This window comes from Chinchilla lanigera, unplaced genomic scaffold, assembly GCF_000276665.1.
Source record: "Chinchilla lanigera isolate Chin_1 unplaced genomic scaffold, ChiLan1.0 scaffold00068, whole genome shotgun sequence".
NCBI lineage: Eukaryota > Metazoa > Chordata > Mammalia > Rodentia > Chinchillidae > Chinchilla > Chinchilla lanigera.
In genome coordinates, this window is record NW_004955469.1 from 9,953,644 (window position 1) to 9,980,448 (window position 26,805).

The 26,805-nt window shown below is 36.3% G+C and overlaps 1 protein-coding gene across 4 annotated transcripts in view; it reads left to right on the plus strand.

Moving 5' to 3' along the window:
• The window catches only part of Bre (brain and reproductive organ-expressed (TNFRSF1A modulator)), a 415,144-nt gene that overhangs the window by 122,156 nt on the left and 266,183 nt on the right, over window positions 1-26,805 (plus strand). For all 4 annotated transcript variants that reach the window (XR_263443.2, XM_005400518.2, XM_013522605.1 and 1 more), the window contains exon 5: window positions 22,353-22,547. Coding sequence is in view for 3 of the 4 variants with exons in the window: in XM_005400518.2 (XP_005400575.1) it covers window positions 22,353-22,547 (195 nt within the window). In the remaining variant the exon portion in view is untranslated. The remainder of the gene's footprint in view (window positions 1-22,352; window positions 22,548-26,805) is intronic.

The following is a 26,805-nucleotide window of genomic DNA, read 5'->3' on the forward strand; positions in this document are numbered from 1 at the left end:
AATCCAGATGAAGGTGAGATTACTTTTGGAAGGGAAATTATATAATATATTATGGTGGGATGCAAGTGACAGAAAATATAACTAAATTGTTTTAAGTAAAAAGAAAGGAAGGAAGGAAGGAAAGAGAGAAGAAAGGAAAGAGAGAAAGGGTTTATTGTTCACATAGTAGACAAGACCAGGGGTAGAACTAGCTTGGAGCATGACTAGTTTAGAGCTTCAACAATGACATCTGGGCTTTGCGCTGCCTTCTGTGCATGCTGGCATTGTTCTCAGGCTCTCCACACTATCTTCTCGTATATCATAACATGAAGTCACAAAGAAGAGAGCATCTTAGGATTGACACTTGTTGGTCTTGGGTCACCTTACCTGGGACCTCGCATCCATGAACATTCTTGCTCTGCGGGATAGGATATGCTGATTAGCTTAGCTTTGTGCCTGTGTTCCATTCCTTTCACATGTATTGGTTTTGTGATTATTGAGCTTCTTTATTTTCTAAACTTGTTACATTTTACTATAAAAAGCTTTTTTATAGAACTGAATATAAGGGGCTGGGGATATAGCTCAGTGATACAGCATCTTCCTGTTAAGCACAAGGTCCTGAGTTCGATTCCTGGTACGAAAAAACCGTGAATATATTCAGTATATGAAAATTAATCAGTATAATTCTTCAGATTCAGGAAATTCAGTTAATCCTAAACAGACTGCATCTACTTCTAGACACATCATGACAAAATTACAGAAAAAAAGACAATGAGGAAAGTCTAAAAACAGCCAGATAAAACTAACAACAATGAAAGACAGAAGATAGTTTAATGATAACTTCAATTGATGAAAGAAAACAACTCCCATTTAAAATTCCATATCTAGCAAAAATATTCTTTAAGAATTTTCATGTAAAGAGAAGCAAAGAGTTGGTATCAGCAAACCCTTAGTAAACCCTCACTCCCATGGTGCTAGGGATTGAACCCAGGATCTCTCCTGAGCTACATCTTCTGTCCAATTTAATTTTTAAAATTCTTTTGGGTCTCACTAAATCACTTAGTTACAAAGACTGGGCTTGACCTTGTGATCCTCCTGCTTCAGCTTCTCAGCGAGCTGGGATTATATGGGTGTGCTGCTGTGGCCAGATAAACCTTTAATGAATTCTTAAAGAGAGAAGGGGAAAAAAATGTCAGGTCAAAGATGCAGAAAAGAATGAAAAGCAAGGTATAATGAAGGAAAGAGGCAGTAAAGAGGGTATAAAGTTGTACAATATTCACAGGGTGTTTAAGGTAGAATTGTTTTATACATTTTACAAGTATATTATATTTTCAGCATACTTCCGATAGGCAAATAGTAAAATGCAGTAACTTCCTTGAGAATGGGCAAGTGGATTATTGTCAGGTGAAAAAGGGAAATGACATTAAAACGTGGCTTTGCAAGTGAATATTCTCTACTTTTCCTTTTTTGTATTTCTGTAATTTTTTTCATGAGTGTGTCTGGAATATATTAATGTTTGGATCCCATCTTGCAGATATTTGAATTTATTTACTTAATCGGGGTAAAGCCTGGGCAACAGTGATTCTGGAAAGCCAATTCTAATATCTAAGCAGAGCTGAGAACTACAGCTAGTGAAAACGAATATGGGTAAGTCAGACTTGAATCCTAGTCTCAGGTCTTTTGATTAGATTACGCTGGCTAAGGTCCTCAGCGTCTGTACATTGGTTTATTGATAAAACTGATAATATTAGTACCTACTTCACAAAGGTGTTGTGAGGAATGAAGGAAAATATTATTTGAATTTAAAAGTGGAGCCAAAAACCAGAGAGATGGAGGCCAAAATGACCAGGGGCATTATATAATCTTAACCAGGGAGAGTTCAGCACATAGCTATATTTCCAAGTCCTTTAGTTTCCCTTTGTAGTTGAGTGGCTAATTTTGATTTTTGACCTTACACTTAAGCCATTGATAGAAATAAGGTTTTATCCTCATTGAAAACCTTAAGGTTTGGGATTATTTTTCTGTACATGTATGTGTTAGCTATAGAGATGGGCACATTGAAAAGAAAAGTACTCATAAATTTTGAACCTGGTTCTAATGTATGTTTTCTCCAACATTTTTAAAAGCGAAAAAAACCCTGTAGCCATTAAAAAACATTTTTTAGAGAAATTATCTGCATCCGGCTGAGAATTTTATGCCAAGCTACAGCCCCCACATGAGCTTTGGAGAGCCAAGATATTTAAACCTGCGAAGTAAAGTGCCAGCTCAACCCTTACACTGGTCTGATGGAACCCTTTAACCACAGAGTGGTTTGTAAACTAGCATTGAGAATGACTCAGTAGACCTTGTATACATTTAAAAAATGTTTTTACATTGTTGGGATTATGAAAATACCATAGAAGTATAATATTATTGTAAGCAAAATATTCAACACATTTAATGTATTTTCTTGAATATGTTTCAAGAATATTTATAAAGAAGCCAGATTGAAAAGTAAAAATCTGGATTATTATAGAATTTTTTAAAGAAGGGTACCTAATTACTTAGTCACTGAAATAGTCTATCAGGAGATCTACAGTCACTTTTGAAAATCAAAGGTGTCCTTTCAGAGATTAAAAAATTAATTTGTAAGAATAGTGATTGATAAAACAATTAGATTTAATTTGCATATTTAAGAACACATTTTCTAAAGACTTACTTATTTTATTAGTTCGAAGGTATTTCTGAGCTTAATATAAAGTTTAGCTTGGTTGTCTCCTTTGGGAATTATTTTCAAAAGCAAAATTTGGCCCAATGAGGTTCGATTTTAATTTAAAACTAATTTATGACATTAAAAGTGTAATTTTGTAAGGAAAATACAAAATAACTACAAATATTTGAATTTGTATGTTTGAGCTGATACATGGATTGAGCTGAGCAGAAATAATTTGAGAATTAGATTTATCTTATTTTCTTTTTTAAAAAAGACTTCAGGATACTGTATGTTTATAATCCTTCCATTGCTGTGGGTAGATTTTTCTGTTTATATCTAGAAAAATATATATTTTTTAGTTCATAATGAATAAATCATAGGCAACCTTGTATTTTACTGAATCAGATTTGTAACAGTAATTTTCAAACTTTTAAGACTAAAAATAAAAATTTGAAAAACTATCCATTAACCTAATGACTTTTGACTTCCTGAAGAGAGCCTGGGCACATTTCTTTTCTATTTTATTCTTGCTACTGGTTTTATGGACTTTTAAAATTTAATTATTGTTCAAGTTGAAATCTAAAGTTTTGTTCTATTTTGTAATGTGGCCTGTGAAAATGTTTGTTTCAGAGATGTTTATAACATTTAGAATAAAAGATTAATGAAGGTTTTGAAAATTAAATTCTTTAGTTAGCCAAATTAAAGAATTAAGATCCATGATGCAGCTTCTTTACTTCTTAGCATCATGTTATATCTGCAAATTTATAACACATCATTTTCAGCAATCAAAGGGTTCATTGATGTAATTTGTTTATATAATTTTTAGAAGTTGAACAATTTATAGTGGAATAAACAGGGTCATTTGTTCTGTAAAATTACCACACACTGGAAATTGCTAATTGTATCCTCTTGGTATAGTTTAACACATTCCTTTGTTTCTCTGCATTGTTTAAGTGGTAAATGGATATGTGTCCTAGAACTCTTTCATCTTCTGTCACCTGAAGCACAGTCACAAGCCAAATTTAATCTCTCTCTCCCCACAATAGAAATTTTGAATGATGTGAAATAGCTATCATAAGGACTGTAATTATTTATTTTATAGATATGAGATAGTGAGGCATCCTTAGTTTTTCCTTAGGTGATTATATGACTGAAGATTAGAATTTGCAGTGGTGCTGGTTATATCAAAATGAGGCAAACCTGTGTATAAGAGATAGAAAAATCTACCCACAGCAATGGAAAGATTATAAACATACAGTATCCTGAAGTCTTTTTGAAAAAAGAAGAGATAATCTATTTACTTAAATCCCCCTAATGGCATCATTATTTCCAAAAAGCTGCAATGTCACATGTTCTCATATTAATAATCTTGATTCTTCAGGAAAGATGAATTATATTAAATATAGTTTATTTAAACAATGACAACAGCAACTAGAGAGTTGACGGTTTGGCATTTGAAGGAGTGAAAAACTAGTTACTGTGGTTGAAAACACAGTGTTGTGACTAATCTGAAATTCCTGTCAATAATATATGTAATGTGTACACATTCAAGATTAGAGTCATCTGTAAAAGTATAAATGGAAATAAGGCATACCATTAATCAAATATTAATATCCATAAAAATTTACTGCACAAACTATGTATGGATCATGATTTTAAAATATAATTGAATTTTGATAAAATATCCCTTACACTAAAAATAGCACATAATTTGATCTTTCATGATGATTCAGAAGCATTGAGGGACTTTTTATAGCATTAGAGTTATTGTTACTAACCTTGATTATCATTTTGTTGTAGCTGCATACAGAGTTGATTAATGCAGAGTTCCAAAGTAATGTATGATACTAGAGAATTTTCTCTGGACTAAGAGTGTCTGAATGGTAGTCACCGAGAGTCACATAAAGGGATTTAGAAGAACCAGTGTGGATATATTTATCTTTATGTGGCTGCATACATAGACTTAGGTTTACCTGTGTACACAGGTATACGTATTACTGCTAAATTCATAATTACATTGTTATACACATACACACCAGTTTGTGACATGTGCAGCCACTGCCACTACGAAGGAAGCTGCAAATGGAAGGAATTTGATAAAAATTTACCAAGAGGAAATTGGCTGCAAGACATAACGATTTTGGCTGGAGAAGATAGTGATCTTGGCACAGTATACTCTCTATTTCCTTGTGAGAGCTCCAAGATTAAAAGAATTAGCTACATAGAGGCAGATGCTTGGTAGTTTTCTGGAAGCACAATTAAAAGGTTTATGAAAAACAGGAAGATCAACATCTCATGCAGGTTTTTTTGAAGTAGGAACTGATTTTATGTGCTGTTTTGTATCCTTTAGACCTTGTCTGTTGATCTGTGATAATTTTGTTTGTTTTAATAACTGTTTTAAAAAACATTTTTAAGTATGCTAGCCTTTAAAAGGAAATTATATCTTAGAATGCTTGTAAGATACCATTTTTAGACTGTTCAGACTTTTAATAATTGATGACTTTAGTCATATTGCAATATTGTATTTTCAGAATTGCTGTCCAGTTTTCTTTTGTCTACTTCTGCTTATGATTACCAGATAAACTTGGCTTCTAGTAGCTGTTAGCTCTTTGACCCTGGAAAATTTTTGGACCTGTTATTATACCTAATTGATAGTAAATTGAGTACTGATGATCTTTCATTTGAAAAATAATTTGAGTATCCACCTTGAATAGCTCATAATGTCCAATACAGTATTTTCACAAAGATAAATAAAATAAATGTCCATGTTTTGAGATAGTTTTTATGGTTTCATAGAAGGAAGGTGATATGAAATAACTATGTTATTCTTGGACAGTCAGTCATTCCTTATGAATATTAGTGGTGTGTTGAATTGGAGAGCTTTATTTTTATCTTTACTTTTCAGTGACTGAGGAACTCTAGCTATGTTTTTCTGCTATGTTTTGCTTATGTAATATCAGTGAACACCTGATGCATTGAACATGAATGAAAGAAGTATGGAAAGAACTAAACAATCTGTTTAGGAAATGTCCTAAAATCTTAATGTAGAGATTATAGACAGAGATGTCTGAGGGAGCCAGTCAAAACAAAAATGAGTGAAAAAGATATAAAGCAGAATTAGTGGAGACTGTGACCTACTGAAATGTGTATGCCTTTTCTAAAGATTTTCAAATAAAAATTTTGTATGGGTCAAAGAAAGCATGTCTTCTGGCTGAGGCTGCCAATTTGCAAATGCTCTGTAATTCCTTAATATTATTGGAACAATCACAAAAACATTTGAGTGAAAAGAGGATGAGTTAAAATTAAATGCAAATAGATATGTCCAATTTAAGAATCGTCACGCCATTTAGCAAGCTGTTTGCTGCTTTTCTTTTGGGGCATAAATGACCTTAAATCAGGGATGATGCAATCTCAGGAGGAACCTGGAAGATACGGATCTGAGCAGATGAGGAGTCAAGTGTAGTAAAATTTACTGCTGCAGTAGAAACAAGAATTAGCAAGAATGATATTAGCTTTCAATTTTTAAAGTTTATGTGGTCCTCTCCCCTACTCTGCTCTGTCTTGTGACACTGTAGTTTCTCCCCTACACTGGCACTCAACATATGGGCAGCCTTGGATTCCAGGTATTAATCATTGTTAGAAGCAGGTTGGAGGTTTGAAAAACACATTCTTTACCTTCCTGGGAAATTTCTGTAGCAACTAATGGGAAGTTGTGGTGGGGGAGCTTTTAGCCATCCTTAGGTCAGCTGATCTTATATGAAGGTCTAGTGAGTTTATGTAAAATCATTTGGGCTTTTAATTACAAAGACAAAATTTGTCAGAAATAATTAAATTTTCTAGATTTCTGCCTTGCTAATTAAGTGCCTAAACACAATTCCAGAATCATAGAATAGATTCTATAGGGCCAGAGAGTAGGTCTCACCTCAGGCTCACTGAATCAGTGTTGGCAAGGGCAGGGAGCTGAAAATCTGCCTCTTTCAGATGCTTCCATAGTTGTAATGGTGATAGCAAGTAAAGGAAATGAGGTTGTAGGTGGATAAGGTTCATGCATGTGCTGGAAGAGATCAGGCTCCTTTGGTCAGTAAAGGTTGCATGTTGATGCCTTCTTCTAAAGGTATGTTTTAAAAAATGGTATTTATGGAGAAAAGGAGCCCTCTTTGATGCTAGTGAGTTGACAACAATAGAAATTGGTGACTTGGGATGGTAGAGTGTTGTTAAGATTCCTGAAGCAGTTCATTGGATAGGTGTATATTTATGATTATGGAACATATACCATACTTTTCTTTAGTTGACTGTGAGGGCCATCACAACTTGAAAGAATGATAAAGTTTGGGTCTGGAGGCTGGAGAGGGATGGCTAGTCTGAAGAAGTGGAAGTTGATCAAAAGAGGTCACCATGCATTGTTAAAAATGAAACATGGTTCCAGGGCAGGCTTTGTGGCTGCTTTGTGGGGGCACATTTTAAGTCTCTGTGGAGAGAAACCATGTGCAGAAGATGTAAAGGGTTACTGGTCTGAAACACACATTCTTAGCTTGGCATAGAGCCTGGATTCATGTGATACCACCTGACAGCTTGTACGTGTTGAGTATGTTCCAGTCAAGTGGAGAAAGGGTAACAATGCCTCCTGATTAAGGGACCATGAAGCTGGTGAAGACCTCTCAAACTCAGTGCTAATGGCAGACTGAGGTGCTGCTTGTTGTATACCTCCCCAAGACACTTGCCAATAATCAAAGCATTCTTCTCTGCTCTGGACTGGTTCACTTTTCTCTTTTATGTCCTTTAGTAGGTCTGTTGATCTCTTTGGAAATCTAGGTTGATTACCCACTGAATTGAATAGAGTGCCTTATTGGTGTTGGAAAACCTCTAGAAGGGGTAACATCTCAGAAACCTATTTCAGATACATTTAGATTTAAATTCATTTAATGGGTTATAATATGCAAGAGTATAGTGTTCTCTTGTTTTTATTTTTCACTAACAAAAATGGTCACTTACTGATCTGCAGTTATTGTCATGTAGAAATACATGAATCCTTTATGTTGATATTTTTCTGCAGATAAATGTAAGCAGAAATCATAAGTATCCCAACTGAACCTATACTTGCAATTAAAAGTTTCTTGAATTAAAAGATTCTTGAATAGTTACATGGCCTAGTAAGAGTTTATATGCCTCCCTCTCTGCTCCTTCTCCTAGAGCAGGTATAGCAGTGATATGGTGTTATGATGTATAAGTATTATTTCCTCCGCATTCCCCTCCTTTTTCCTTTTTCTATTCCTCTCCCTCCTTGTCCTCTTTTTCTTCTTCATTTTTAAGTAATGGAAACCTGACTCAAAATGGCTTAAACAATACAAGAAAATTTGTTGGCTTATAGAACTTAAAGTCCAGGATTGTACTGCACTTTTGGTGCTATGGTTAAAATATTTTTTCTCTGCTGTGCTGTCCACTTTGTTGACTTTTTTGTTTCTATACCCACATAGCTGCTCAAGTTCCTTCCCTTATGAATACAAAATTATTATTTCAGTTCAAACTCTATATTCTTCTCCCATGCAAAAAAGCAGACTATTATTTCTCAGCAGTCCCAGCTGATGTCTATTTCTCATTTGGTTTGATTGTGTTTGTGCCCGTAGCTGAATTAATCATTGAGACTAGGTGCACAGGAAATATTGATGAGGTTAGGCAGTCTGGATCTATGGAGCTTTAGCTAGAGGGCTTTACTCCAAAGCTATGCATGGAAATGGGGAGGGGTGGCTTCCTAAAGGAAATCTAGATGTGTTACCAGGAGGGAGAATGGATGTTGGACATCAAACAGTGGATGTGTACTATATGTAGGTTTAGGTCAAAGATATAATATAGACTTGGATCTCAGAGGTGGAGCTTTTAGGGAGGTCTTACCACTTTATATAGTGTACTTTGTGGATATCTTTTCATTTATTTGTCTACTTTGCATTCCTTTTTTTCCCCCTCATACTCGTGTAGGTGCATGAGGCTGTTATGTCAGGAAGAGTCTAGGGGTAGTCTTCTTCTCTGTTGGACTTTTCCCTGCCCATTTACGCACAAATTGTGTTACTAGGACATTGGTGGCTTTAAGGCACTGAGTAGGAAGATTCATAACTGTGATTTTGACTCAGAAGAGGAGGGTCTGGTAAATACTGTAGGTCTAGGATTTAGTCTGGGGTGCTCAGCTGAGGTGAGGACAAACAGCTAGATAATACAAATCATATTAGCCTGGGGGCCTAGTCTAGTTAGGGGATCATCCAGGGGAGGGGTCAAAGACCATGTGTCAGAGCCTGCAGATGTTTCTGTAGTTAGAATTAACAACTTGGCTGGAGCTGTTTGTTCTCTGTCTTGTACTATACTGCCTGCCCGTTCCCCTGGGTCTCTGTGATTATGACAGTGAGAAGGAAATGAGGATCTACCATACGGTCTAATCCTGACTGAAGCAGGAAAAGTTACCTTTCTGTGAGAATGGCTAGGCATCCTTTGATGTCTTGGCTCACCTTCGGCTCTAAAATACCCAGTGTAAACCAAGAATAGCTAAGCTTGAAATGCTTTCACTACAATTTAAAGTGTACACTTAGTTTTGTTAATTTGTTTTGAGACTGGGTTGTGTTACACTGTCCAGATTGACCTTGAACTCTTAGATTCAAGTGACCCTCCTGCATCAGCCTATCTAGTAGCTGGGACTGTAGATGCTTGCCACTGTGCCTGGCTCTTCAATATGATTTAAATAATTTGTTCCAACTTTGAAATCTATGGGCAGAACTGGGATCCTTAACTTTCTCAGTTTGAAACCCTTTTAAGATATTTTCTAATGAAGAGTGAAATCCTAACAAAAGTGTTTGCTTTAACTAAATGATTGCAGTTAATTTCTTGTAAAGAAACAGAAGCACACATTAACTTAAAATAAGCTCATACTGTTGTTTCTTGTAGTACAGCCAGGAAAAACAGTAACAAGCTGTCTCCTTCAAAATCACATCCCTGGATGATATTCGAGCAACCTGGAAAATTTAAATACATCCCCAGGAAAAACAATTTGAATTAAGTTGAAATCATATTTGCTAATTTCCTTTTTGCCATTGCAATGTTACTACTCCAGGTCCCTGTGGCATTGGTTAGGTGTGTGGCATCAGTGGCTGAGGTAAATGGCAATATTCATGTCAGAGCTGTGGCTGATCTGGGGTACAAAAAGCTTTTTAATGTTTGTGCTTCATTAGTCAAATTTTAGTTTACACTGGCATTTCATTCTCCATTGAACTTCATACTAATACTTACTCATACTTTTTGTGAAAGAATAAATATAAAACTTGGGCATTTGGCCTCATAGATTTGATATTTAAAATATATCCTTTTAAAATTTTGTGGCTATGGGTAACATCTATAGGTGAAATAGAGTAAATTTAGTTATTATTCCATCTTGTACTCTTCAAGGTGTTGGTATTTAGTAATTTTAGTATTTCTAGTGTTAGTTCTCTTTTACATGTTGAAGAAAAGATACTGTTTTTATTTGGCTATAATAATAAGAGAAGGAGAAAAGATGATGAAGGTTCTCTTCCTTTAGAGCATGTGCTTTCCTTTCTTTTCATTCCTATCCCACATAGGAGAGTGTTGACGACAGAAAGAAATCAACTTACTTTACTCCTGCTAATAAACAACAAGGCTGGGCCATGAGAAGCGCTTTAATATTTTTCTCCTTCTGTATTCTCTCTCAACCTTGTTTGCTCCCATCTGTCCATGAATTTTGGAGAAAGAAACATGATGTGGAAATGACCTGGGTGATCCTAAGGATCCATCTTTGAAAGAGTCTGCATAGCATTTTCTGAAGGGCAACAAGCAACCCTGTACACTTTTAAATTTTCAAAATGGAGCCATAGGTATGATTTTGGGATACTTTTGTATATTTTAGATTTAAAGTAAGCTTACCTGTGGAAGAAACTAAACAAGTAAGGTATGCCAAATCTAATGATTCTGATATTCTAGCACAAAATTGGGAGGATAAAGTTTGGAGTGATGTACTAGTAGGTGCATCTTTTGGTAGAAATTTGAAGATACTCCAGAACTTTTCTGTTAGATGTTTTGCTTGCCTAATAGTTGGGTGAGGCTATCTAGTGAGTGGCATTTTGAACAGTTCATACTTACGATTTCTTACTTTGTCTTTTCAAAAAAAATTTGTCAATACTGTTACAAAGTCATGGGGAAAGGTTATTTTTCAGCTATTACAGTATTTGTGTATTTTGCCCAAGATATTATCCTTATCCTTCTCAAGAATATATAATTATTGTGTTCCCTATTGATTTGAGAATCAAGATCATGACATTACCATTAGTAGCCAGATTTTTACTGGTTATGATCCAGAGTATGAACTGATGGATTTTTATCTTGCAATTAAAAAAAAAAGACTAAGACACACACACACACACACACACACACACACACACACACGTAGAGAGAGAGAGAGAGAGAGAGAGAGGGAGAGGGAGAGAGAAAGTCAGTTGTTGGTTGAGAGATGGGTCAGAACCCTGGAGAGCTCTGGATGTTCTGGTTGAAGCAAAGTTTGGAGGGCCTTCTGCTCAGACAAACTCTACTGCCTCTAGGAGTGGCCACTGAATACAGATTGCAAAACATTTAACTAATATGCATTTGACTTACCTGCCAGTTAGATCTGCTAAATAGGAATCAGAACTTAACTATATTTCTGAGACTGCTTTCACTGGTTCATATTAATCCCAGAAATATTCTTATATTGGTCTGTTACCCATTAATTTGGGTACTGGAGATTTCCATTTTTTCTGATAAGTTTCTCCTGAGTTGTCAAAGACTGTAATTAACAAAACTTCAAATATCACAACAATTGCAAAATCTCAGATTCAATAGACTTTGCCCAAGAATAAAGAAAACTATTAGAATATTTGGGGAGAAAGCCACTGAGGATCACAAAATTGCTCTAACTTTTTGCTGATCAATATGGGTGCATCACAAAAGTATACAACATTCTCTTCGTATCTACTCCATTTTGTTCTTAGTCACTGAATCTTTTTGAGAATAAAATCCTGAAACATCTTCTGCAAGTTAAAACTATCACTATAAGGAATATGATTGACAGTGTTGTGTTGCCTTTTTGGATAGCCTCATGAATATAAATATTAAAAGGATAGGTATGTAGAGGAAGTAGACGTGCTCAGTATAGACCTAAAGCTAGTTTCTCTTAATTCAGTTTCCTTTTTCCCACCTCCAAATTCATGTTATATTAACTTTACTTTTTTTTAAATGAAGAAACTAAGAAAATATGTTTAAAGGATTTCATTTAGATTAGTTTAGATGACGTATTAGAGGAATTGAATGTGCATAACTATGCTAATGCATGGTGTAGATGCTCATGGCTGATAATACTCAGTCCTCTAACAAATAGGTCAGTTACAAATTTATTTTTGTAATTATCTTTTGTATTCTCCAGATGAAGTGACATTTTAAAAATACATGCTTGTTCAATTACTGTTCTGTTAGAAATGTAAAATGTCATTGGTCATTTCCTAAGACTTTCTGTTCAGATGAGTGTAACACAAAAGGGTTTTGGTTGAGAGAAGTATAATAAATTATAATTACTACAACTATGACTACTGTATTTTAGAATATTATGGTAGCTTTTGGGAAATGTTTTGTGAGGTATGGAATGTAAGGAATGAAAAGCTTAAAGTTACTTGAAGGATACATTTATGGAGAGAATGACAGTGACCAGTGAGGGTAAATAGTGCAGTGATTTGTTCTCCAGAAGGATATTTAACTAGCTAACGTTTAGTTGATTAGAAGAGACAGTTGAAGTCTGAGCTCATAAAACATGTAAGTGGCACATGGAATGGAGTTTCTTAAATGTTGAGACTGTAAAACAGTTTGAAATGAAATAGATGAAGTATACTGTTCTGTGTAAAAATTTTATACTTTCCATTATGAAAGTATGTGCTTATGTTGTATATATACACATATGTGTACATACACATGTAAATACATGCTCAGAAAATTTGGAAAAGATGGAAAAATGAGAAGAGAAAAACCCTTCTAAATAACTTCCAATTATAGATATCATGTATTAATATTTTTCTCCTAGCAAATTTTCTGTGCATAAATGGTTTAAGCTGTGGAAGATTGTAGAGGATGAGGGTAACCAAAGATGTGATCATAATGTATATATGTATGTGCAGAGGTCAATCTCTGTCTTCATTTAATATGTTAACAAAAATATTTTCTGTTATTATAATATTTTCATAGAAACATTGGTTGCTTATTATTCCTTTTGATGACTCTAATGGTTTTAAAAACATTTCTTATTATCAGGCTGTTATAACTTATATGCAGATGTCCTCCCAAAGCTTCACACAGTCATAGGTGGGGCTTTTCAGGGGTGGCTGGGTCTAGAGCAGGTGATGCTGGGATTAAGGATGTGATGTTGGGATTAAGGGTGCTCCATCCTGGTGTGGGTGGCACCAGTCAATAGGCTTACAGCCTGGTAGAATATAAAGGGATAGAAAGAAGGCTACTGCTGCTGTTTGCTACTGTTTTGCTGCTGCTGCTTTGCTACCATTTGCCTGCTTTTCCATGCCATGGACTGTTCCTTCTCTGTGATGCCTCTCTACCATGCTGTCCTGTTTTGGAGTTGGTTGACTAGGGATTAAAACCTCCACAAGCTATGAGCTAAATAAACTTTTTCTGCCTTAACTTGTGGGTGTTGGGTAACAAGAAAAGTAACTAAGACACAGGCATTTAGATTATTTGTACTTTCATGATACTATAAATGACTCTAAGTATATTTTTGTTTATCAGGCTTTTTTTGTGGGATTTTTATTTTTTTTATTTTAAAGAGAGTAGTACATGAGAAACAAAAAATAGAACAGTAGCAGCATACCAGTATCACGAACATAAACAAATCAAAGCAAAAACATTCAAAGTGATACAGGGTCTCAAGACAAATTCATACAAATCAACAGTGGTTGTTACATTGCATATCGCTATCCTCTACTACATTGCTCAGATTATCAGATGTAAGAATGAAAGATTGCTCAAACCATTAAAGAGAATAAGAAAATAATTCTTCATTAGAACCTTAGAGATAATGCAGAGTTTCACTAGACAAGATGGTAGGAGTTCACCATTGTAATTCCATTGCATGTTGTTACCTTCAAATCAGTTGCTCAGCTCACTAGACACAAGCATGCAAAGTGGATCAGAACATAAAAAATTGTGAGCATTAACTGTTCATTTCAATACACTATCAGACAACAGCAATACAGTCATCACAGCTATTCATATATATATTTATGTTTTGCCTTTCTTCTTTCTTTTTTCTTCTTTCCCTCATCCCAGTCATTCCTTCCTTTGAGCAATTTCTTTCCCTTTCCTATCATCTGTTGTATGTTTTGAGTTATCAGGCTGTTTTACCCCTTAGTTTTAATTATTTTTTTTAGCTGGATTCCTAGAGACAGGACTTCTGGGGGTATTGAGAATGAATGAACATTTTAAAGATTCTTCATAGATGTATCTATGAAGTTAACTCTCATGTGTTACACACTCCATTAAACAAACTATACCCTTACCAATGTTAGTTATTTGCTGAAAAAACAATTTGGCTAATTTAAGATATAAATTTTGTTTCTGATAATTTTTGCTCAGTTTTCCTGTCTTGGGGAGGCTGGATGAGGGGCAGGACCATTCAGGAGTCCATAGGAGCGAGAAGTAATTTGTAGAGCTAAATGAAGCCCTGCGTTGGATACAAGTTGGGCTAATGAGTTGAAGCAGACACTGATCTAGCAGGGCTAGCTGAACCCTGGGAGCAGGCTGTGGAGCCTAAAAGAGTAAGGGAAGAAACACAGAACGGAGAAAGCCGTGATAATCTGTAGGATACCCCAGAAGGGCCAGACATTGGTGTCACACACAGTCCCTGTGTGGCTCAGGAAGTCCGGGGAGGGTGTCTGATTTACTTGGGAGGGAAGCATACTATTATTTTTTACACTTGTTTTTTTCTGGTGCTGGGGATTGAACCCAGGGCCTCAGTAGATTTCTCTATCTTGGTAAATGTTTATGTTTTAGTTTTGTAGTGTTGGAGATCAAACTCAGGGCTTCAACCATGCTAAGCAAGGTACAAGCCACTGAACTACATCCCCAGCTCCCTGAATGTTTCTTATGCATGTGAAAGGAATGCATAGCTGCTCTTTTTTGGTTTTGTTTGTTTTGTTGTTGTTGTTGGGTGTGGGTGTATGTGTGCACCTGTATGCGTTACTGGGGATTGAACCCTGGGCCTATACGCTGAGCTACATCCCCAGCCCTTTTTTATTTTTGAGACAAGGTCTCACTAAGTTGCCTGGACTGTGCTCAAACTTGTGCTCCTCCTGCTTCATCTCTCAGAGTGCTGGCATTACAGGTGTGAGCCAGCCCACCTTCTTTCATGCTGTTTGAAAAAAAATCTTATTTTACATGTGCATATATTACGTTTTCAATGAAAAATTTGTTTATGAAAAAGGCAAGTTTTTGATTTGATTACTGATATAATTGAATACTTTCCATATATCATTAATCAGTTTTGATATCCTTTTATTTATTTAATAGACAGTTGGGCAAAAATTGGTGGTAATCTTGCAAATAATTTTCTTATTTCTGTTTTATTCCTGTACTTTATCTTTTCATCAACTGAAAATTTTATCATAAGATTATTTTTGTAAGCGCCTGCCTGGCAAGCACGAGGTTGTGAGTTCGGTTCTTGGTACCGGGAAAAAAAAACAAACAAACCCAAAAAAGAGATTATTTTTGTAAAATAAAAAGTTTTCCATGAGAAAACTTTTCCCCCTTCATTATTAGATCTTGGTGGTCTCAGTCTCATCTGCTTATTATACTTCTTTTCCTCATTAATCTTGCCAAAGTCATGAATACTGGTACATTCATCCCAGCTTTTTCCATTTATTGTTATCCTTGTGCATGTTTAAATTTGCTTCAATGTGAAAAACAAACAAAAAGCTATTGAATAAGTTTTGAATAAGAGAGGCCTGGACTGCAGATGATGGAGGCTTCTGAAATTATGCTCCATCATGTCTCTAACGTAAGTAAGCTTAGTTAAAGAGCTGAAGATTGGTTGTGGCTGATCAAGTCTGTGGGGCTATTGACTGGGCAGTACAGGGCCCTTTGTAGTGGTTTATGACAGAGAAATGTAGGAAGGTTTGAGGGCTACTGGGGTGAGGCATCTCTCACATCAGGCATCCTGAATGGGAGGTGCAAAGAATTGAATGCAGAATTTGTCAGCTAAGAGCCAGGTGCCAATTCTTGAGCTGCCATTTTATTGAATTAAATGGGGTATGGGTAGGCAGATTTACATTCTATGGCCTCAGTTGTTGTCTACACTTGAGTATCAGCAAAGTAATTCAACCTCTCTACTTAACTAGTTTCTAAAAAGAAACTATGTATGTAAAAAGAACTGGTTTAATACCTTCTCTGAACTACTTTACAGGAATTTTGCTAAGAATGAATAAGTTTCTACTATGAAATAGTAATTCTTCTTTATTTTCTTTATAATTTATCACTTCCTCTCATTGTGATTTTTTAGTTCTCATTTTTTGGAATCCTTTTTTGCTTTCTTATCTTTGTTACTATATATCATGTATTCTTATAACATAGGGCCTTATGGCTATGCTCTATGCCTATCCTCATTTAAGATTTCTTCTTCCATGCATTACCAGAGTATGTAGAATAATAACTTCGTGAACAGAAAAAGATACACTTATTTTTTCCTTCTTTGTAAAAGGCCTGCTGATTTATGCTTCCTGCCCCCTGAGCCACTTCCTTGAAGGAATGTTGAGCATTTTTCTCTATCTCCTGCTCACGAGAGTGGAAAGCTCCAGTGTCTTGCTCCAGTCCCCTGTGCTTCTACACTTGTTTTTAAAGGATGTCCCAATCTCAAGGAGTGCAAAACCTTATGTATTTTTTTGTGTTCGTCCTTGTAGATAAAATAGTTCAGACCACAGATTACCTTACATATAAAAGTGGTTGTATAGCAATAGTAAAGGAATTTTTGTGTAGTTTAGTATATGTAAACCTCCCTTGTGTGGATATGGGCTTACAGCTTGCCAAGCAACTAAAAAGAACTGGTATAATTTTACACAGTATATTAGTAACTAAATACTTTTTCTTTTTGCTCTTGTGCTATAGCAAGGACTGGGACAGAGTACTTGTCCAAGAAATGGAATGCTGTGTATTTTCCCTATTTGTAAATATCTGATGATCTCTGAAGGAAGAGCATAGCAAGCTATGTAATGATCATTTTAAGTTCTGTACTGTGTTATTATATCCTATTAATGCTTTGAGTAAGGTATTGAATAACTCTGAATTTCAGGCTGTTGAGATCAAGAGGTTTCCCAGCGAGGACTTTGTGCTTTTCCTATAAAATCACTTTCATCTCATGATAAATTTATTATTCATTGTGATATTGAAGCACTTAGCTTTTGTTAATTCATCAAGTCTTTATTTGAACATGCCTTTAAACCTGTCCTTGCTATAAAATGAAAGAGCACTTATTGTTTTCCTCACTCTCATTTAGTCCTGTAAATCAGTCCATTCAGAAGAGCATTGTACCTTCATCCCTGGGTAACCCCTGTGGGGGATTGGTTCCAAGAGGACCCCAGGAATACTGAAATCTGCAGACATACCAGTCCTTTCTGTAAAATGGTGTAATATTTGCATATAATCTATGCATGTGCTCCCATATATTTTAAATCATCCCTATATTATTTAGGATACACAGTACAATATAAATAGTTCTAATACTGTATTGTTTCAAGAATAATGACAAGAAAAATGTCTCTATATGTTCAGTACGGATGCAATAGTTTTTTTTTCCTAAATGTTTTCAATCTGGTTAGTTGAATTCATGAATGTGGAAACCACAGATAGGAAGGGTATTGAATGAATGCATTTTTAGACTTGTTTGTTTGTTTATATTCTTGTGATACAAGCCACGTTGAGTTTGTGTTTAAGGCACTATACTCTGTTAATGTGATTGTTCTGAACTGTGGTCTGCAGCCCTCTGGGGATTCTAGAGACCCCTTTTGGGTCTGCACTGTCAAAGCTACTTTGTAGAATCATGTTCAGAATCACATTCATGTTTTAAAAAACTGTGCCGATGTTTGTAGTTATGTTTCAGAAGCAATGGTGGATATAGCTGGTGCCTTAGCATCAAGACATCATCAAACTGTTCAAGTAGCCGTAGTATTCTCTGCTGCCACACATTCTCAGCAAAAAATGCTAGTTCATTTAAGATGTCATTGATGAAGTTATAAAAAGTATAAATTTTATGAAGTCCCAACCCTTGAATACACTTTTCAATATTCTGTGTGACAAAATTAGAAGTATGCATGGAATACTGTAGCGTACAAAAGGATGACACGTCTTCAGGACTGTTAGTGTGGTTGTTTGAGTTACAAGCTGAACTAGTTGCTTTGTTCTTGGCCCCTCTTTTTCCTTGAAAGAATGATTGATGATGATCTATGAATATTAGAATCTGAGTATTTGGCAGACATTTTTTCAGAAACATACAAGGTAAGTTTATCACTTCAGGGAAAACAACTGACAGTATTTACTGCTACTGATAAGATTTTGGCTTTCAAGTGACAATGGGCATTTTGGAAAACATTTGTTTACTCCCTAGAGGTTGATGTCTTCAATTATATAAAGATTTTATGAAGAGATTGTGATACTAATGAATATGATTTTTAATTATTAAATTAATGAAATTTATCAGTATTGGGAAAACTTACTAAATCAATATTTTCTAAATAATCAGTGCATAATGTATGATCTATTAGATCACTGAGTATGATCCATTTAAGGGACAGGATAAATAAATGGAATTTAAGGTAAAAATATGAAATATTTATTCATAAAGATTCCAGTTCCACATTCCAACTAGTCTTTAAGAAGCTACCACTTGTTGAGTTCTTACATATTTTGTTTTTAAGAGATGGTCTTGTTACGTTGCCCAGGCTTACCCTGAACTCCTAGACTCAAGTGATCCGCCTGGTTCGGTCTCCGGAGTAGCTGGACCTAAGATGCGCACCACTATGCCTGGTTCCACTTGTTGAGTTTTGTTGTAGTATCAAAGAATATCCCAAATCATTTGAAAAGGCTATTTAAAGCACTTCTCTTTTTCAAGCTGCATGTGTGACTAAGGCTGATTTTCTTCATATACTTAAGCCAAAATAACATATTGCAACAGATTGAATGCAGAAACAGATATGAGAATCCAACTCTTATTAAACCAGACATTAAAGAGATTTGAAAGCATGCAAAACAATGCCATACTTCTCACTATTTTCTGAAAATTTAGTTATTTCATTAAAAAATGTTACTCATATTAACATGTAGTGGGTTTGTTATTTTGAAATGAATTAAATATTTTGAAAAATTTTCTTAGTTTTTATTTTTAATACAGCAAGTATTAATTACAGTAAATATTAATCCATAATAACTCATATGTATAGAGAGAGGCTCTTTGGGGTTCTCAGTACTTTTTAACCACATAAAATTTCCAGAACTAAAATGATTGAGAATCTCTGATATCGTTCTTAAGAGCAGGGACCTAGAGATAAATTGCTTATGGTCAAAACTCAACTTTATTGTTAGTGGCTCTGTGACCTTAGGATAGATTTGGAACTACTTGTTGCCTTAGTTTCTTCATCTATAAAATGGGATAAAAGTTAACTTTAAAGGACTGCCATAGTGATTAACTTGAATGTGTAAAAAGTTCTTAGGATTTGTATAGCAGTTGGCAAGCTATGTAATTATTACCTGTTAAATATTTTGCAATATATTGGTGCTTTCTTTTATTGATTCTAGATTTCTTTACTTGTAGAAATTGGATATTTTTAGATATTTACATGCCCTATTATGAAGTCTATGATATCATGAACTTTTCCTCTCTTTGTCAGTGATTCTCAATGCTTACTGCATATTAGAATTGTGTGGGATCTTTTAGGAAAAAAATCCCAATACCCAGGAAATAGTCCTGTTTGAACCATTTAAGTCAGAATATGGGGTTGAGGTGGATACGGTCTAGACATTAGTAGCAGAGCTAAAATTCTTCAGGTGATTTCATTGTGAAGGTTCTGAACCACTAGTTTGAATCCTCTCTGAGATTCTGTCTCTGTTCTTGCTTCTCAGATAAATGTAGCTGATTTTTCTCCCACCCCTATGACTCTGATAAGTTCATAGCTGAATGTCCTGCCAGGAAGTGGGGTCTGGTTGAAAGAGGTGGCTATGGGGGAGGTGTGACCTGGGAGGATATATTCTTGTCCCTAGCTTCTCTTTTCTCCTCTCTTCACCTGCTTTTTGGCTGCCATGGGTTCTAAAGCTCTTCTCTGCCATATTCTCTACCATGTTGTTTCTGCCTTGGAACCAGTCAACTGTTGACTGAACTTTGAAACCATGAGCCAAATAACCTTCTCCCCCTTTCCATTTTGGGTGTTGGGTATTTTATGGTAGGGATGGGAAAGTGACTAATAAACACCCCTTATTTTTACGCTGCACCCTCAGCTTGGAACTTTCATCAGTAGACCATAGGACCCACTGCTCTGTTACTGTTATTTTAAGACCCCCTCAATCTTTCTCCTAAGGATTTTAGCACCTGACTCCTGGTCACCTTGTCAATATAACTTTTGTCATGATTCTGGGTAATTTTTAATATCCATGAAAATTAAATGGTTCTTCCAACACCCTGGCCTCTCAGTCTCCTTTCCTGTGGTGATTTTTGTCCTTCACTCTCTCTCTTAGGCATGCATACCATTGAGGTACCTCAGACCTTGTTGGTACCAGTTATATAAAACCTTCACCATTTCCAGTTGCAAACATTCCATCTTCTGAACACACCATCTTGCCTGTCCAATTCATTCTTTTCACATCTCAACTCACAGCAATTGTTCCAGTTGACCATGACCTACAATCCAATGGTCTACAATACTACCTTTTCATTAACTCTCACTTTCCTTATGAACTTACTTGGCTTTTTCCTGGCCTAATACTCTTGACTCATAATTGTAATGATTTTACAAAACCTCAAAGATCTCTGTCCCTTCTTGCTGGATTTGTTTGGCAAAATCTAACCTTTATCCAGATTCTGCTTACTCCATATCTATACACAAGCAGTAGAATGTAGGCTAATATTTCTCACTTAAAAATCATACTTTTGACCTCAGTGGAGCTTTTACTGCTATCTGGAATTCCTATTGCATTTCTCTAGTTCATTTACTCTCCTAAATAACTTTTCTAAATGACTATTTCATACTTTCATCTCACACTTCTAGTATCCCTCCTCCTTCCTTATTCTCAGATGACCACCTTCTTTCCCATGTCATGGAGAAAATGTAGCTTTCAGAAGAGAGCTGCTACAGGCTCCCATTACCACATGGAATAGTCTGTCTGTGTCCATGGTCATTTAGTTGGCTTTTCTTCTGCTTCCTGTAGATAGACCCTCTGAGCTCTTTTCTAAGGCCAACCCTCTTTGAGATACCTGCCTAGTGGATTCCTGCCTGCTTACTTATTACTTTCTGTCCCAGTATTTTGCTCCCTCCCTCTCTGGCATCACCTCCTTCCCCACTCTCTGGAGGAATATTCCATCAGGCTATACAGATCCATATGCAACTTTCCTTTGACCTCATGTTTCTCTGTAGTTCCTAGTTCAAATTGTCTGTGCTAGCTATATGCAGTTGCTTTCCATCTCTTCTCTTAAACTCTTGACAGTAAAGCTTTCTTCCACCAAAACAGCATTTATTGAGGACACTACCGATCTGTGTGTAATTGACTCAGTAGGGAACTCTCAGCCTCCCCTACTCATCAGCACCATTTGATATGGGTCATCACTTTTCCTTGAAGAACCCTCTCTACTAGGCTTCTAGAATATATACTGTTATTTTCTCAGTGACAGTTTTCACCACTTTTTCTCATTAAAATATAAGTTCTTGAGAGCAAAGACTTGATCTTTTTCACTGCCTGGAACAGTGGCTGATGCATAATAGACATCAGTGCATATTTGTGGAATGAATGAATATGAGATTAACAAGGATCCAGTTATCAGGTCTTATCCCATTTCCACAGATGTCTTGATCATGAGACTCCATAGCCCCCTCCCCTGCCAATCCTGTATTTCCTAATTGTATTTTTCCTTGTCTCTACTCTATTTGTATTTTTTTCAAGTCAAACCATTAATATTGTGTTTATATTTCCGTGAGGCTGTAATGTTTACTGAGCATTTATATACATCTGGTGTTACAGATGCAGATAGTCTGTGAATCTGTAGTTAAATTACTCTAAAATATAATGCTGAATTTAGGTGTCAATTGAAAAACATTAAAATTGCAAGAGAATAAGAAAAAAAATTAGGCTGCCAGGGCTAAAATTATGTCTGCTGGAATATTTAGATGTCTTGTTTTGCTACTACCCTGCTTTATCCTTTGCTGTTTCTGCCTTTTGGTGACAGAACTCATCTAGATTTTTCTGCATGGATTTTTAGAAGGCAAGAAGAATCACCAAGATCATAAGACCCTGGGTTCATGGCTAATCGTAATGGACTTCTATCACTTTTTCCCTCTGTGTTGAAGTGTGAATGTGACACAGGATTTGTAAGAACGTTGTTTTTCACTGGTCCTTATTTATGACTCCGCAGAACCTCGCCTCCTGGAACCCTGCAAACCCCGAGTGCCTCTTGCTTGTGGTGAAGGAGCTTGTGCAGCAGTATCACCAGTTTCAGTGCAGCCGCCTCCGCGAGAGCTCACGCCTCATGTTTGAGTACCAGACGCTGTTGGAAGAACCTCAGTATGGAGAGAACATGGAAATTTATGCTGGAAAGAAGAACAACTGGGTAAGATGGTCAGAGAATGGGGAAAAATTCACCTCATCTGTAGTTAAATGAAATGACCAGTTCAGATGTCCATTTATTGTAAGCCCTGGTCTTCAGGTAATCATGGTTTAGATAGCCTGTGTGCTTTCTCATAGCATCTGAAGGGAATCTTAATGCTAATCTTGTTTATTGTTTCTCAGAGATAGCACTTGTGAAGTCTGTACAATTCAGTCTCATTCCCAGTACTCTGACGACCCACCTATGTTACCAGCCCCCAAGCAGGTTCTGATGCAGGTAACTGGTAGGCCACATTTTAAGAGACTCCTTCTTTTCTGGAATTCATTTTTCCAGTATCCCAGTCAGTTAAGAGAGATCAGTAGCTTCGGAACCAGGTAGTTATACGGAGCCTCTCACACTTTCTTTACATTGTGTGATCTTTTAAAAATGCAAGTCATCATATCGCTCTTCTGCCCTCTTTTTTCTTGAGTAAGCCAAACTCCTCTCAGTGATATAAACAGTTCTGCAGGGTTACTGTCACCACCATCCTTCATCCATCACTTATTTTACCCGCTTCATCTCTTAACTTCCTCTCTCCTATCATCTCCTGTGCGCTCCCGCTGGGCCACAAACACACCAGGCATTTTCGTCCTCTGGGGTCTTTGCATACATTCTCTGCTATCCAGTATGTTTCCCCTTGATAGTCATACTGTGGTTTCCTTCCTTCTTCAGATTTCTGCTAGTATGTTTTCAGTGGTGTCCTACTAACTCCTCCAATTTTTTAAAATAACTTTTTTGAGGTATAATTTACATACCATAAATTTACCTGTTTTAATTGTTCAACTCAGTGATTTTAGTAAATTTGTCATTATGAGGAATTGCTGCAACTTTCTAGATTAATATGGTTTCATCACCCTGGTGGGATCCTTTGTGCTCATTTACAGTTAGTCCTGTTTCCTCCTAAAGCGCCAGGCAACCACGAAGCTATTCTCTGTCTCTATAGATAGTTTTTCTTTTTAATTTGTTTTTTGTTTTTTTGAGACAAAATCTCTCCATATAGTGCAGGCTGAGCTTGAATTCACTTATGTAGCCCAGGTTGGCCTCGAACTTACAGCAGTCCTGCCTTAACCTCCCAAGTGCTGGGATCACGGGCATGTGCCACCGTGCCCGCAGACTTCCTTTTCTGAATGTTTTATATAATGGAATGATTCAGTATTTGGTGTTTTGTGACTGAATTCCTTTGCTTAGCACGATACAATGATACCTCGGTTTACAAACTCAGTTCTCTCCACAGTTCTGGTCATGAACCAAACTGGACAAGAACTGAATGAAATCTCCCTGTAAGGTCAACATTAAACCTAACCATTGAATTGGATTCAGTTCTCCTCCAGCTCAGATTGGGACCAGAATCATGGAAAGAATCAAGTTCATGAGCTGAGGTACCACTCTCTATATGAGATCCATTCGTGTTGTACCACATATTAGCACTTATTTTTTTTTACTGGATAACATTCCATTGGATAGATACTACATTTTTGTTTATTGGTTCACCAACTGGTGGTCATTTGAGTTTGTTTTTGACTTGTATGAATAGTACTGTTATAAAAATTTATGTGCAAGTCTTTGTAATACCCATTCTTAAAATTGTAATTCACTTCTACAGTTATTTGCCCTTTTACTCTCCTCTTTTTTTTAGGTATCTTTTTTTAGAATATGGGTTATATGTTGGTATGTTAAATAATCATTCAGTAACTTAGTGGCTTAAAATAATGCTTACTCTGTTAGCTTTTGTTTGTCAGGAATGTGGATAAACTCTCAAGGTTTCTTCCTGGGCTGCACTTGGGTATGGGGTTTTAGCCCTGGGTTTTAGTCCTCTCAAGTGTCCCCTGGATGTGGATTCATTGTAAGTTTGCTCATGTGCTTGATGGCACAACTGAGATGCTGTGGGGTGTTGGACTGAGGGGCTCAGTTAGTGCCAGCTGGTGTCTGGAAGCTGCCCTCAGTGCCTTGCCAGTACATGGCCTGTCCACAGGTGAGGCATAAAATGTCAGCTGTCTTCATCTGAGTAAGCAAGCAGGAAAGAGCAAGAGTGCATGGGCAAAACAGAAATCAGTCTTTTAAAACCTAATCTTGAGAGTGACATCCCATCACTTTTGCTATATTCTATTCATGATGTCCAGCCCACATACAAGGGAAGAATTACTTAAGAGTGTAGGTACAGTGATCATTGGGAGCCAGTTACAGGAAGCCTACTATACTACTATGTTTGTTGTTTGTCTCTTCCTATCAGAATGTAAAATTTCTTGAGGGCAGGGATCTTTGTTTTGTTCAAGGGTATATCCCAAACACCTATAAGAGTGCCTGGAATGTTATTGGCATTCCAGAAACAGTTGTTTTAAAAAAATGCACTAATTACATCCAGTTAAGCAGAGTTTAATGTAAGTTTAAACCTCTTCTCTTGTTAATTCTTTAGTTTTCAGTTAATGTTCCTTTCCAGGTTAAATATGCTGCCTCTTTTAGTCTTTAGCTTTTTCTTAAAGGATATGTATTTCCCAGGTTTTATATATGATTAATACCTTTGGATCAGCATGATTAGAGTTTCTTTTTTTTAAATAAATCTTGTTCAGGCTGAGTTTTTCTTTTATTTTTTCTTATGTTTTAGTAAAAGGCACATAACACTTAACTTTGTCATCTTTACAAAAGTGTATAGTTCAGTAACAGTTCTCTAGAAAACTTTTTCATTTTTCAAAACTGGAACTCCATACCGATTAGCACTAATTCCTTTCTCCTCAGCCCTTGGCAGCTACCTTTCTACTGTCTGTAATTTTTGCTCTTTGAGATAATTCATGTGAGTGGAATTGTACAGTGTTTAGCTGTTTGTGATTACCTTCTTTCACTTAGCATAATGTGTTCAAGGTTCATTCATGTTGTAGCATGTGATGGATTTCCTTTCTTGGTAAGGCTGCACTAGTATTCCATTGTGTGTAGACACCATATTTTGTTAATCTGTTCCTCCTTTGGTGGACATTTGTGTTGTTTCTATCCCTTGTCTATTGTGAATAATGCTATAGTGAACACCGACGTGCAATATCTCTTTGGGGTCTTGCTTTGAATTATTTTGGGTGTGTATATGTGTATTGAAGTGAGATTGCTACATAATTTGGGATTTAATATTTTATTTTATTTTATTTTATTTTATTTTTGATTTTTCTCCGGTACCGGGAACCGAACTCACGACCTTGCGCTTGCCAGGCAGGCGCTTTTGCCGCTGAGCTAAATCCCCAGCCCCTTTATTTTATTTTTTTGAGAAACCTCCATACTGTTTTCTGTAATGGCTGCACCATTTTACATTCCTACAAACAGTGCATGGTTTGAGGTTTAAACTATTGGTTATTTGGAAACTTTAATCTGTTCATGTGACTAGTAAGGAAAACGTTGTTGAACTTAGTCTGTCCTCTATCCCAGAATTTCCCTTATGGAAAAATCAACTTGTCCTGTCAAAAAAGAATGTTAGGTTAATTTGGCATGATTTTTTTCATGGGGAACCTGTGTTGTCTTTAATATGTGTAGGCACATGTGGAAATAGGAGTTACTGTTGAATTTTAGATTTTAAAATTTTCATTCTCACCTTGTTCCCTCTTTTGATATCAGGGCTGAGTTAAAATATAACCCAGTTTTATGACACTTTTTATGATCTAAACTTTTTATTTAGTGGCAGCTAATACTTGAGCTGTAGTTTGTGTGGAAGTTTAAATTGGTTTAAAGCAGGTAGACAAGTGGGCATGGCAGGACATGCCTGTTATTGTAGCTATTTGGGAGGCTGAGGCAGGAGGATTGCAAGTTTGGGTTCAGCCTGGGGAAACTTAGTGAGACCCTGTCTCAAAATAAAAGAGAGCTGGAGATGAGCTCAGGGATAAGAGTGCCCCCTGGCTTTAATCCCTTGTACTGTAAAGAAGAAAAGGAGTAGAGGAGGTGGCAGAGGGAGAGGCGAGGGGGAGGCGAGGGGAAGGTGAAGGAAGGGGGAGAAAAAGCAGATGGACAGTTTGTATTTATAGTAGTTTCCTTTCTTTCCTACAAAACCTACTATTGCTACACTTATCCCCTTTTATTTTCATTTGATCCTGAGTAATTTGTAAACATTAGGGCAATGCTTATGGGTGTAGTGGCAGTAAAACACCTGAGAATCCCACAGTAAGGCCTGGTAGACGGTCCCTAAGCTTCTGGCAGACCAGGCCTACCGATAGCCACATGGAAGTAAAAATACAGGCACATGAATAGGTGA